This window comes from Phallusia mammillata, chromosome 8 (assembly GCF_965637545.1).
Source record: "Phallusia mammillata chromosome 8, kaPhaMamm4.hap1.1, whole genome shotgun sequence".
In the NCBI taxonomy this organism is placed as follows: Eukaryota; Metazoa; Chordata; class Ascidiacea; order Phlebobranchia; family Ascidiidae; genus Phallusia; species Phallusia mammillata.
The window spans coordinates 14,539,071-14,552,906 of NC_137259.1; the positions used below are offsets into that span (position 1 = coordinate 14,539,071).

Genomic DNA, 13,836 nt, shown 5'->3' on the forward strand with positions numbered 1-13,836 from the left:
AGCGTTGACAGTGACTGACTAAAATGTTAAAATATTTAATGTTTAGGCCTATTTGCGCTACTTAGCAGAAAATACGTTTTTTGTTTAAAAATTCTGATCAAAAAACGAATTAGGTAGCAAATATTTACGGCTGCAGTTTAATCAAAACAAGCTGTATGCCTATGGCGGTTTCGCTCATAAATTACGACAAAAGTGATCAGAAAACTGTTTGCCCTTTTTAAAGCTTTACTTGGTTTCTATACTAGTGCATCATACAATCGTTGTACCACAAATCAGGTTTTGCAAAACGATGGTTTTCAACTTTTTGTGTTTTTAATGTGCACCGCTACTAGGCAACCATGGTGACGTCATACAAATGTAAAGTTACGTCATTATACAACTGTTTCAAGATGATTCCGTAAATGGACAAGGCTAATGGAAATTAAAATTTGCCATAATGTGGTTCTCCTATAGTTTCTTGCTCATTTCCTTTTTGGTTCACTCTTTTTTCCTGGTGTGTTTATTAGTTTGTAATTTGTTTTTGCATATTTGGTAATGAATCAATAAAATACCTTTGTGGACTTATAGATACTGAGGACTGAAGTAAAAATCTTAAATTCTTACTGTTTAAATGTTTACATATTTCTATTACTTAACATTGCAGTCTTGTTTTGCTATAGTGTTTAAAAACATGTACTAAAACAACATTATTTTGCACATTTTTATGCAAGGCCAAAAATGAGTAAAATTTGTTTTGCAGAAAACAGCATTTTTTTGAAGTAACAATGGCAAATAAAACAGCATCCCTTAAGGTTGCCCGTGACTTCATTAAATTTGTAGATGCATGTCCATCACCATATCAAGTGGTAGAAGAGTGCAAGTCTCGATTAGTTAGTGCTGGCTTTAAAGAGATCCGAGAGCGGGATCATTGGAATGTTAAACCAAATGATAAATGCTTTGTTACAAGAAACCAATCTACCATTATTGCATTTGCTGTTGGTGGACAGTACAAACCTGGAAACGGATATGCCATTGTGGGGGCCCACACAGACAGCCCATGCTTGAGAGTGAAAGTTAAAAGCACCAGGGTCAAGCAAGGTTTTATTCAAGTTGGAACTGAATGCTATGGTGGTGGTAACTGGCCCAGTTGGTTTGACAGAGATTTAAAAGTAGCTGGTCGATTGCTTGTTCGAGATGAAAAAAATGTCATTCAGTCTAAATTGGTGCACATTGACCGACCTGTCATGCGGGTTCCACACTTGGCTATTCATCTCCAAAGAGAAATGAATGATAAGTTTTCCACCAACAAGGAAACTCAGCTGGTTCCCATCCTGGCAACACAAAGTGGATTTCAGCTAAACCAATGTGGTGAAGCTAAATCAGAAGCCACTGGATGCTCTGCAAAGCACCACAGTGCTTTCATTCAAATGCTTTCACAAGAAGTCAATGCATCCCCAGATCAAATTGTGGACCTAGACTTGTTTCTTGCAGACCACCAACCTTCTGCTATTGGTGGAGTACTTGAAGATTTTATATTTGCTCCAAGACTTGATAACCTGCTCAGCAGCTACTGCAGTTTGGTTGGCCTTATTGAGTCTTGCAATGCGGGCCTGGATAAGGAAACCTCCATAAGAATGGTTGCTCTCTTTGATAATGAAGAAGTTGGGTCACAAAGTGCTCAAGGGGCAGGATCTTCAATCACTGAGTATGTCATGCGTAGGCTGTCTGCTGACACCCAAAATAGCACTGCATTCGAAGAAAGCATTCCTAAATCAATGATGATAAGTGCTGACATGGCCCATGGCATTCACCCCAATTATGCAGACAAACATGAAGAAAACTTCAAACCCACTTTCGATGGTGGCCCTGTCATTAAAACTAACAATAACCAAAGGTATGCAACAACAGCAATTACTGCTACCATTGTAAGGGAGGCTGCAAGGTATGCTGATGTGCCTGTTCAAGATGTTATGGTGCGCAATGATTCGCCCTGTGGCTCCACTATTGGTCCTATTTTGTCCACACGCCTCGGAATGCGCACTGCCGATGTTGGCGCTGCACAGTTGAGTATGCATTCGTGCAGAGAAGTGTGTGGAGTTTATGCACCAGAGCAGTGTTTGAAATTGTACCGTGCCTTTTACGAAAATTTCACCAAAATTGATGCAGCCCTCAATGCAGAGTAATTATTTGACAATGTTCCCCACTTTATAATGCAAAGTTCTAATTTGTTTCCAGATTTCTGATATGTTTCTGTTTCTCATTTGTGATCAACATGATTTTGTATGCCCTGAACTTTATTGCATAATTCCATCTTTTCCTTATGCTTGCCTGTCAATATTGATTTCTAAGCAAATGTTGCATTAAATTCCGGTGCAAAACATGAGTTTCATGTATATAAATTGTTTATTCACTTCAAGTGCAGGATTTGATGTGCTAAATTTATTTCCGTGTATGATTGATAATGATTTCTACCAATGTCACTGTTTAGATTATAGTAATATAGACACTTGTGATTTTTCCGGATTTGCAGATATGTAAGATTAGGATGCATAGGTTTCTAGTACAACGGTGTTGTTTGCTTTTCTTGCAATAAGTTATTGATGGCTACCAGTGGAAGTATAGAAGGGATTGTTTACAAATGGACCAACTATTGGGGAGGTCAGTTAAAAATTTCACATAAAAATTTGTCTGCTTTAAATTTTCCACATGCATGACAATAAAAGCACATGGTTTAACAAATTTGGATGTATACATATCACAAAAAATTGAAGAAATAGTTTTATCATAAACTTGTTTTATGGAAGGATGGCAACCAAGATGGTTGGTGCTGCACAATGGCATTCTGTCTTACTACAACAGTGAAGAAGAAGTTGGAAAAGGATGCAGAGCATCTATTAAAATATCGGCCAGTGACATAGTCGGTATGTCATCATGATTTTGTGCACAAGAATTTGCTGTTTAAAACACTTGCTGCCTGAATGCCCAGATTTGAATTGTTGTTCTCCACTTACTCTTTTACAACTTGGTAACACAAAAGAATGTTTTTCCAGCTTATCCTACAGACAATACAAGGTTTGATATTGTTGTTCAAAATGAACAAAGATGGTATTTAAAGACGAGCAACACAGGAGAGCGACAAGGTTGGATAATTGCCCTGGGCACATCAAAAGCAAGTAGCTCTGATGGAATTACCCAAAACAATCAAGGTAACTTTCTGTTTTTTTGTCGTTTCATTGTGCTAATAAAACAATACATCACCTTATTGTGTTTAATGTGCACAGTAGATCTTGTGTTTAAAATTGTGACCTTAGCTTTTGTTTTGTAGAGTCAATTGAGGCTCAGGGTGAATTACGAACGTGTATGAGTGAAGTACGATTGTTCTGTGACCTTCTCGTTCAACAAGCTGTCAATGTAAAACAGGAAGCACAAAAAGACCAACCAGATGTGGAGGTAGACATACTATAAAAAATACACAATAAATATTTGCCAAAAAGGTTTCAATACTAAAGCCTGTCGTGTTTTGTATCTTTTTGGGCTGTAATATTCATCAGTATATTTAAGAACATATCCATGTATAGTGTTATAATAATTATGTTTTCATGTATTTTTCATCATTTCTTTGATCAAGTGGAAAATTATACCCCTAACATAAGCCTGACTTAATCCAAACTATTGTTGTGGCCAGAAATTATCGGACGCTTCCACCCTTCTTTCGACGACTTGTGACACATTTCTAGCCACGTTGGGTAGATGTTTGAATATTTCTGAAACAGTCTTTGAGCTGCCATCATCTCCAGGCAGAATGATCATGAGATCGCAATCAGAACAATCTGCACTTCCACAGATAAACATGGCAAAATCAAAACACAAAAAAGTAAGTTCTGTTATGCTTTTGTGTACTTTTTAAGGAACACATAGACTAAAACTTACAAAAAGGCCACCTTTCTGGTTTTTCTTAGAGTTTAGAAATATTCGCATCATATTAATACAATTACTTACTTGCATATACACATCTGTGGATACCCAGTTGTTTTTCTGTAAGTTCTGTTATCAGAAATTTTATTCTAATGGTTTTGTTTACATTCCTAGAAATTAAGCGAAAAGGTTTGGTTCCATGAAGAAATATTTTTTCTTATTGTAGCGCTATGCTAGAAGTGGAGCTGGCACACCACCATCACCAATACACAATGCTTTCAACCAATCACTGGCCAGCATTCCACCTCACTCCATGTCACCTGACAATTTGAACCAATCACAGAGCGGCAATTCTGAGAGTTCATCTATAAACAGTTTAACGTTGTCTGAAGCAACAGATTTTAGAAGTTCAAAAGTAACAAGAACGTTGTCATCACCTGCTAATACAGGACCAGGATTGTCGAACAATTTGACACTGGATATACACAAACACAAGCCAAATGAAAACAGTACAGAAAACAATGTGGATTATATTGCTGATGATTCAGACATGGAAAGAATGTTAACATTTTTTAGTGCCATGTTGCACAGGTGAGCTATTTTATGGAACTCTGTAGATGGGTTTAGCAGTTCAAAACCACAACTTTAAAAGTGAATCAACTATGTTAGAATGTATTCTACATACACAAACTCTCTAGCAGTTGGGTTTTTTGTTGTGTGTATGAATCAGAAGGTAAATGTCAAACAGAAAGTTATCATATATTACATTAACATTATTTTGCGTTTGGGAATTCTGTTGTATTAAAACTCATGCTTTGACATTTTATTCCTGACATTTAAGACTGGATATCCAATGGACTAAAAACCCTATTAGGCTACTACATATGTCACAATCATGCTGTTGAAATGTATAAAAATGTCAGATAACCAATAATTTGATCCAAACTAACATGTTAAAATTTGCTTATGATCCTAATGTACAACAAATCAAGGTTTCTTGCAAAAAATTGAAAAATGTTACTACCATACAACATTAGACTTTTACATTTGTTTGTAGCTTTTCTGACATCTCCCTTGAAGAGGATGGGGGAATTCCCACCATGCCATTTCTTTCAGCCTGCGAAGGCATCGTTCCTTTCCTTGACACCATTGGTTCCACAGCCTTCGCTCCAGTTAAAATGGATTTTATGGGCAATATTGGGGTGGGTCTGTTTTCATCTTGTTTTGTTTTTGTTCAGACTGTAAAATGGTGTATAGCTTTAACTGACATTTGGTATTTTTGGATGTACTGTTATAAAATCTTTGGTTAGACATTATTATTTGGTGCATATGTAGACCCTTGCACACTGGGATAAACAAAAAAATGGTTTAACATAATTTTTTTTAACATAAACAAATGAAAAAATCAACAATTGTTGTCTAAATTTTTGGCAACAATTCCATTATTGTGCTTAATAAACTTAACTGCATCGTAATTTTACAAACAACATACTGTTTTATTTTTGTACAGAAACTGCGAACTAAGTACACATCCGAGGTGTCAAAATTTGAAACATTGCAAGCAATTTTGAATCAAGAAATCTGCACAGCAACAACAAAAGTTCGAAACTCTGCCACAGACGCCCTCATGTGGCTAAAAAGAGGGCTCCGCTTTATCCAAAAGTTTTTGGTCAACTTTAAAAGCGGCGAAAGAAATCTTACTCTTGCACTTAGTAAGAATTTGAACTTTATCTGTATTGAGTTAAGATGAACATAAATTCATAACTGGGATCAGCCCTGAAGCATTCGTGCAGACCTGCAATCATGGCACATTCGACTTCCAGTCGTGGTTTAAATCCCACGGCAGGCTAGGTTTTTCTAGCTTTGCCCAGGGTTGTCATCGACTTGAAACCAAAAATAAGGACAATCGAAAGATGAAATTTTCATACTAAACAAAACAAACGTTTTGGACAAATCTTTGGCAGTTATACGAGCCATGACATATCATATGCAATATTTTGGAAGAAACAATCTGTTTCAGTCACTTCTTGTTCGTAGAAAATACTTTGTGCATCTCACAACAGCTCAGGTCTAGGTTTACTTTTACTTGTAATAGGGATTTGACCAGTAATTGTTGAAAATAAGACAAAAGGACTCAAGTCAAAAATAAGGACATTTCTTAGAAATAATGACAATGAATTTTTCTAAGACATAGCCCTTCAAAGTAAGGGCAAATCTTAGAAATAAGGATGGTATGGTAACCCTGCTTATGCCAGAAAAATATGGGAGTGCTTGGTGACCAGCTGATTTGGTATAATGCCTTTGATGGGTCTGGCATACTATGATTTATCTGCATTGATGGATGTTTTAACAGGAAATACTGTTCATATACATATATTCACATATTTTTTTGTATTTTACAGATTCAGCCTATGCCTCGACGTTAAAGGTTTATCATGGTTGGGTCGTAAAAGGAATATTTGCAGTAAGCGTTACCTAAAAATATGTGCAAAACCTTTGTGCACATGGTTTTCAGCAATTAAGCATTTTGAAAAACTGTTTTTTGGAACTTCGTAGTTGTTTGACCTTTACAATTTCATTTGAAAAGTACTAGTAGTATGTAGAATGCTGAACCAAAAATACCATGAAACCAATTTGTTTTTTAGCTTGCAGTAAAAGCTGCCCCCTATCCAAAAGACTTCATACGTGCATTGGCGCCAAATCCTGATAATGCAGATGACAAAAGGTAACGAATCAAGATATATGTTCACTTAGTCACATCATTATTAACTAAACACTTCTATCAGCAACTTTAAGAATACCAATTTTACTAAACTTAAAAGCAAGGATAACTCAGTTAGGTTCATTTTACTTGGTGAAAGAAAACAAATTGACACAACTGCAATTTAAACAATGACCAAACCTAAAATCATTGGACAATGTTAGAACATTACAGTGTGGGTGGAAAAATTGATAATTTGCTTTCAAATTTTTCTCACGTTTCTACAATACAAATCAAACTGTACTTTGTTTCAATTTCAGATTTATTTCCATTCTTCTGCAAGATATTGATCAATACACCACTGCAATGGATGTTGTGCTGAATATAATTGACAATTTTTATGAAGAACATGACCTAGAATCCACTGCCGTTGTATAATGTTCTGCATTGCTTTTAAATAACCATCATAACTTTCAATCCAAAATTAAATCTGTCAAAGCACTTCTGAAACACATTCCTTTACAAATAAAGAGAGAAACTAAGCATTTTTACAACCATGTGGGCATAAAAATATTATATAAAAGAAAAATAATTTGGAGCAAAGCATAAAGGCCAACTAAAGAAAGTATGTTAAAAATTAGCACAATGAAGTCAAAATCTAATTATTGTAATTAATTCTTAACCCCGTAGACTCACTGTATCATTACCAACTGGACACATACTCGTTATTTGATATTAGATGACATTTATATGCAGTTGGTCAGCTACATTGTTTGACAAACTGCTTGCGTTGTTTGTCTATCTCTCAGTTAACAGTTTGTACCAAAATAATTTTTTTTTCGCTTGCAAAATGTCACTAGAAAATTCAAATCCCTTCAGCAATCCACTTTAACAAAACCAAAAAATGCTTTGTCATGTGTATTTTGCTTGCACAGCTTTTTACCTTGTATTTGTAAATGTATTATATATGTTGGTCACAATTGCCTTGTCAGTATTGCTTGCCACCCAAATATGAATATTTACTGTCAAGCACAATGACAACAAAAAACAAAGCTCCATCTAAACGTACAGATTGATTCGTTCACAAGGGTCAGCAACGCTTTTTGTTAGGGGCCAGTTAAGCTAGTTTTATTGCCTTTGCAGTAAAATAACCAATGTTTGGCGCATGCAAATTTATTACCACTAAACAGTCACAGCTTAAAAGGGACCATTTTACCCACCCAACACCCATGTTACTTCATAACATGATACAGTGTCCAAATTTCATATTGCATTGTTTCTGCCCAATCCAGAAACAAATTGCTAACAGACCAGTACCATGTTATGTATGCTGACCCCTAGTAATTATCACTCTACGTGAGTTGTTGTTTTGTTCAAAATGATATCAGTTGCAATTTGTTAGAAGTGAATTTTGTTTAAATTTATTTTTTAATGTTTTATTTGTTAAAGAAAACTATTCAGCTTCTGTCATAGACAGTGTGTAAAAAACTCTGATCTGCCTTTATATTAAATAGCTTGCACAACACATCAATTTGTTACAGGCCTTAAAATGCTGTTTGTGTAACATAATGATGTTATCACTCCAATGTTTTACTTGTTAAACAAATGCACATCTGTTAGCACAGTAGTTCCCAACGTTTTTGTTCTACTCTTAACTTTTCCCGTACAACACCCAATTTGTTGAAATAAAATAGCATATTCTGTATCCATGGGTCCCTTGTAACTCTCCCATGGGCATCTTTAAGGTCTGCAAATCCCAGGTTGGGAAGTACTGCTTAGTGAACCATGGTTTGATGTTGTTTGCAGGCGATTTGATCAAGTGATGGTTATGGTGCTGATTTTGTTGTTTTATTGTAATGGTTACAAATGTCTGACCAAAATCTATCTTCAAAACATTTTCACTGAATTAACACTAAATAGGCATTGTGTATAAATTACCCACTGTATTTGTATAAGTTTCATTTTCACATTTTGTTGCATCGTTGTGTTCTGAAATGGGTTCAATGAGTTTTATAAAATGCAGTGATCTAGGAATTTGAATATATGTTTCGATGTTGAATGTACGTTACACATAGTCTGAAGTATAACCATTCCATGAATCGTGTGGTGGGTGAATGCACATTTGTTTTTGCCAATATTAATGCTAGTAGCTGTATTCTGTGCAATTTGTGTATACCATGTACAACTGTCATATAGCAAATATATAGCATTTTTGTGCATTGTATGTTATTTCACAAGGCTATATTCTTCGCAAGTCCATCAGAAAATTGGCTACTGTATTAAGCAGTTTATTTCTTGATTCTTGAAGATTTGGGATAAGACTTAAATCATTGGCTGTTCCATTTAAACTTGTTTTACATGTTAGAATTGTTCAAAATGAAACTTTTATAACTGTATTGTATCATTCACAGCTAAAAAGTTGTTCCCCCAAAAATTAGATTTTCATTTTGCAAATTTTTGTGAGGTTACAGGTTATTATAAATTCTGTGGTTGTGAATGATACACTCAAGTTAAACTAAAAGCCTGAGTAGAGCAGCACACAAGCTGTTGCATCAATAAGAACTTTACATTGCTGTATACATTTCTCATAATGCGCAAACACAAGTTCAACAATTAAGAACAATTTTTGTGATTCAAAACGGTCATAGCAAAAAACAAGTAAAGTATTGATTTAACGTACAGACAGTAAAATGGAAAACAAGCGCGAGGCATCCATGCACGACTTAAGAAGAATTGCAAGTCTGTACAAAAGCAACATTTATGTGACTGATGGACTAAGCAGTCCACTTCAAAATATATGTGATCTTTCATTTAAGTGTACACTTTATTTTTTACCCTAACATGAACCAATGGAGCAACTAAATTTGTCTGCAAATTCGCTTGATACGTATAACAATGCAACTGCATACATGGACCACTTTGAGTACTGAAATCGGTTGCCCAACAAGCTTTGGTAAGTCAAAAATTTTCAGAGGAAATAGGACACGCGCTTTAAGAGATGAAGCATTTTCTTAGCTTATGGTTCTCTATCTAACAACTTACCTAAAGCATGTATTTTTTGTGCAAAGTATGTATGGGCAGGGACAATGTATCAGCAGGGACAATGTATCGGCAGGGCTAATAGAAAAATGGCAATTAAAAAAAACCTTTTCTGACAATTTATAAATATGCAACATGCAAACGCAAGGGAGTGAAACATGATGAAAATGTGCAACAAATCATATATCATCCTATCGGGAATGATACAACAATTTGTTACAGCATGTGAAACATAAGACTGACATTTCATTCTTTATGTGAGTTTTGTGTGCAAGAGCATACCCCTAGCTTAGGTAACACACAGCAGATTATGTGATAAGCGCATGTAGGGTGTAACATAGCACCAATTTTACAGTACACAGTGTCTTAGCACCATTAATTGTAGCACCTTTAAAGAATCTACACATTTTTTGGATATATTATACAATAGCATTAAATATCAAAATGAGTATTGCAAGAGGTTCACAAAAAAAAGGTTTATTCTTATCGATGCTACATTGTGTATGACTAAATTGTGTTTGACGTGATTATTCACCCTCAATTATGCGGCAAGTTGCTTTATAGAATGAAGAAAGACCAGGAATTGTTACAATGTGATAAGTGGTTCCGCGGGACAAAAATGCAGTTACAATGGCAGGTAATTTTACATAAACTTGACAGCATATTTCTTCACACAAGTTAAAAATATTGGCAAGGGTTGAGAGGGGCAGCGTTTTTGAATAAAAAAAATATTTTAGGTAACTCTAGCTGTCACAGATTGCAAAATCTTCTTCAAATACCATTTAAAAAAGGATTTATGTAACTATTTCCTTCAGTACCCTAGCAACAATGACTTTTCTGTTAAATTATGTACAGTTAACCTTGGTTAATATGGACCAAAGAATTTTTACGGGTTAACTGATTTCAATTAGTCAGGTTTAAGGGATGTTCGCTGTAGTTTTAATGAGAGAGTGCTTTTTTGGTTTTAAAGTGTCACAGTAATGTAAAGAAACTGGTAGATTGGCTGGAAAATGTTCTAAAAAAAGCTTAAACTGCATTTTATCACTTGAAAATCGACAACAGGAAAAAATGGTAAAACTGCAGAGAAGAACATATAAGCCATCAGCAAATAGATAAAGATGTAAGCTAAGCAATGACACGCAAAACAGCTTTCAAAGATCATGCCAAAATCAGGCACTATATGAAACAAGTGATACAATCTTGCAAAACTACTATGACGTAACTATATTACAAACATTTTGCAATGACCGATATAATTTCTTAAAATATATTTTTGTTTGAAGCATTCAACGTATGGCATGATCCTCAAAATTTCAAATAATGTTTGTTGCGAAGCTTTAATCTAGCTTACTGCATGATTTTTCTTGATTAACCTGCTTTGAAGGGTATGTAAAGAAGACGAGTGCTAATTTCGTACATGGAAAAAACCAAAGAAGAGCAATGATTTTCGGCTTTCAAGTCAACATTGAAACAACAAAGTCATTAAGAAATGCAAAATCCATGGCTGTTGGTTGTAAACGGATGAGGTTGTAAAAGCTAGACATCATTTTCCTTTTCCTGTGGTGGTTTTGTTGAACCTCGACGAGAAGAACGAAAACTTAAGTTTCTCTTGAGCGAAGTCAGCACATGAACCTTATGTGAAAAATCTTGAATTAGTTGAAAGAATTACCAAAGGTATTTGCATGCACTAGTTTGTTCCAGAAATAGACATGCAAAAAGTTATATTCCTTTCTGGGTCACATGTACAAAATACTAACATCAAATAGACAAAGACTACTGATTGTTAGAAAAGAAAGAAATATGTTTAAAAGACATCTAGTTACAAGCATTTATTTTGAAAGTTCTATGATCTAAATTAAGTTGTATATATGTTTGAACATAATATCATTATTACTGGCTGGTTGAATTATGAAAGGCCATAGAAAATGTTATGTTTTTATTTAGGTTAAAAAAACTGTGAAAGAATTCTTGCTGCAGGAGTATTTTTACTGTTATCAGTGTTTGCATTTAAACACATATAAACTGACAAAAGATAAGTGTGCAAGAGGTTTTTACCTAGCAAGCATGAATAATTTTGCTCATCTAATTGTGTTCAAGATATTATAGCAGCACTGCATTTGTTTTGTAATAAATTAACAAATTTGTGTAAAAAACTTCGTTATTGTGAAATATGATGATTCTTCAGTACTTTTGGTCATTGAGCTTGGTTGTCCCTAAACATTTTCCCATTTTGGTCAAACATAATTTAATCTAAGCACAAAGAATTATAAGTGATAATGCATGAAACCTGGCGCTCAGTATTTGCTGGAGAAAGACCACAAGCACACAACATCAAGAGAATATACAACACCAATCCAACTTGACTCAGCCAAAGCAAGAATTAGATACAAAGAAACATTAGGTAGTAAATAAATGAAGAGAAACCTCAAGGAAGAGTTGTCAGCTGGGTTAGTTGGGTCACGGAAGGAAGAACGGAGACTTGCTGAAGCAGCTTACATTAAAATACCTGGCGTACATACCTACGTTACCTGCAAATGTGAGGTTTGGGAGTTATTGCCGCTCCTCGCAAGTGCAGGGTTGCTGTACATGTTTGCTGGATGCGTAGCTCGCCAGTATGCTTCCAGGTACTCGGCCAAATGCTCACAAGCATCTTCTAGTTGATTTTCGTCAAGAACAATATCAAATAAGTCCTAAAAATATTATCCACTGAATTAATATAGTGGCCCTAAACAGGAATTCCCCAATGAGGAAGTTTTGTATTTGCATAAAAATACTACAACAAAAACAAGACTGACAATTATGAATATTTTTGTGGTAAAGCATTATCATTCAAAATACAACAAAAACATCTCCAAGACATTTCTAACCTAAAATATATCGAAATCTATCGAAATTTAGAGGAATGGTGTAGCTCTACTTATTTTATGATTGCTTTTTATGAAACGATTCATTTTTGTAGCAAGTTTTACTTTATTTGCAAACTTTACCTGATTGCACTGGGACAGCTTTTCTGAAGCCACCATTTGAACATTGAGATGTTTTGACTGTGATTTGCCCCTCGACTTTATGAGACGTTGCAAAACCTTAAAAAAATGAAAAATGGAGGTTTATAAAAATACAGCTTGTTTAGTAATGTTTTACCAAAATATGCAATTAGGCTTGAATGTGATCTACCCCATATTCCTAAAAAATATATATGTATATTATAATTTCTTGTTTGTAAATTGAAGAAAATATCTTTTCACATAATGAGTACCAGTTGTGGTATCATACAGAATTGGTGAAACTTGGCTTTTCGGCCTCCCGACAAACTGGAGTACCATTAGAGGGCTACACAAGCCAATAAGGTCTATGTCTTGTCACCAGATACACTGATGAAACCTTCTAGGTCAAAACAGTGTGTACTGTCTGCGGCTTTCTTATCATTTATTGGCTTGATGGTTTAATACTGATATGCTACTGTTTGAATTCAGCATGTAATATGATTAACTGGATTGCTATTAACCTTGAAGTTTATTAAAAGTTAAGAAGGATTCAGTCAAGGTTGAACAATCTAGGTTCATCTTTTAGAAACATAACTTTAAAATACAAACTGTTGGTGGTTAAAACTTACTTTTGTGGAAGATATTTTTAGTGACACTATGATGGGAGCTAAAGATGTTTTTGTGAGTTGCGAAGGGTGATTAATTGTGTCCGCATCCAGAACCACCAGTTGAAGTGTTCGTGCCAATTCAAATATCCTTTCTATCTCACGCTGCACTTCAGCTAAAAAAATGAGAACGATTTCTTGTATGAAGGCTCAAAAACGAAGAGATATCATTTTTTGCTAGAGTACCCCAGTTTCAATCTGGTTTTAGCAAGATTTTGCTCCTACAAAACTTCCAGACAGCTTAAAATCTTAATTAGATACATATTTTTTCTACTTTATTTATACTTATGTATTTATGATTTTATTTGAACATTTTATGTAAGTTTTTTTTGAGTTAGCAGTTTTAGTTTGAATTAAGCCAAACATTTTACAGAATGAGTTGATTCTCGAGATGTTAAAAAAGCTAAATTGAATAAAGTTCAAAAAATGTGACAATTTTCATTTTTAGTAACTAGTTTTTGAATTCCCAAGCCCAAGATGGAGTCAACAAATGCAGAGTTGTAGTTTTAGCGTAATTAGGGGGTATTGCAAGCAGATTACATGTACACCATAT

General features: G+C 34.7%; 3 protein-coding genes across 7 annotated transcripts in view; 2 read left to right on the forward strand and 1 right to left on the reverse strand.

Moving 5' to 3' along the window:
• Positions 1–2,510, forward strand: LOC145203824 (aspartyl aminopeptidase-like). Its single transcript, XM_080076143.1, has one exon. The coding sequence runs from the start codon at positions 765–767 to the stop codon at positions 2,160–2,162; it is 1,398 nt and encodes a 465-aa protein (XP_079932269.1). The 5' UTR covers positions 1–764; the 3' UTR covers positions 2,163–2,510.
• Positions 2,499–9,700, forward strand: LOC145203821 (pleckstrin homology domain-containing family A member 8-like). Its single transcript, XM_080076136.1, has 11 exons — positions 2,499–2,637; positions 2,784–2,900; positions 3,030–3,185; positions 3,305–3,429; positions 3,665–3,853; positions 4,121–4,485; positions 4,952–5,096; positions 5,405–5,606; positions 6,297–6,358; positions 6,540–6,619; positions 6,916–9,700. The coding sequence occupies exons 1-11, from the start codon at positions 2,580–2,582 to the stop codon at positions 7,031–7,033; spliced, it is 1,617 nt and encodes a 538-aa protein (XP_079932262.1). The 5' UTR covers positions 2,499–2,579; the 3' UTR covers positions 7,034–9,700.
• The window catches only part of LOC145203823 (voltage-dependent L-type calcium channel subunit beta-2-like), a 19,709-nt gene continuing 15,015 nt past the window's right edge, over positions 9,143–13,836 (reverse strand). For 4 of the 5 annotated variants that reach the window (XM_080076137.1, XM_080076138.1, XM_080076140.1 and 1 more), the window contains 4 exons: positions 13,248–13,399; positions 12,622–12,717; positions 12,163–12,324; positions 9,143–11,266 (listed from right to left, as the gene is read on the reverse strand). In XM_080076137.1, coding sequence (XP_079932263.1) covers positions 11,171–11,266; positions 12,163–12,324; positions 12,622–12,717; positions 13,248–13,399 — 506 coding nt within the window. In that variant the 3' untranslated portion in view covers positions 9,143–11,170. Of the gene's footprint in view, positions 11,267–12,153; positions 12,325–12,621; positions 12,718–13,247; positions 13,400–13,836 lie in introns of all 5 variants that reach the window. The other variant, XM_080076139.1, reaches the window with a different exon arrangement.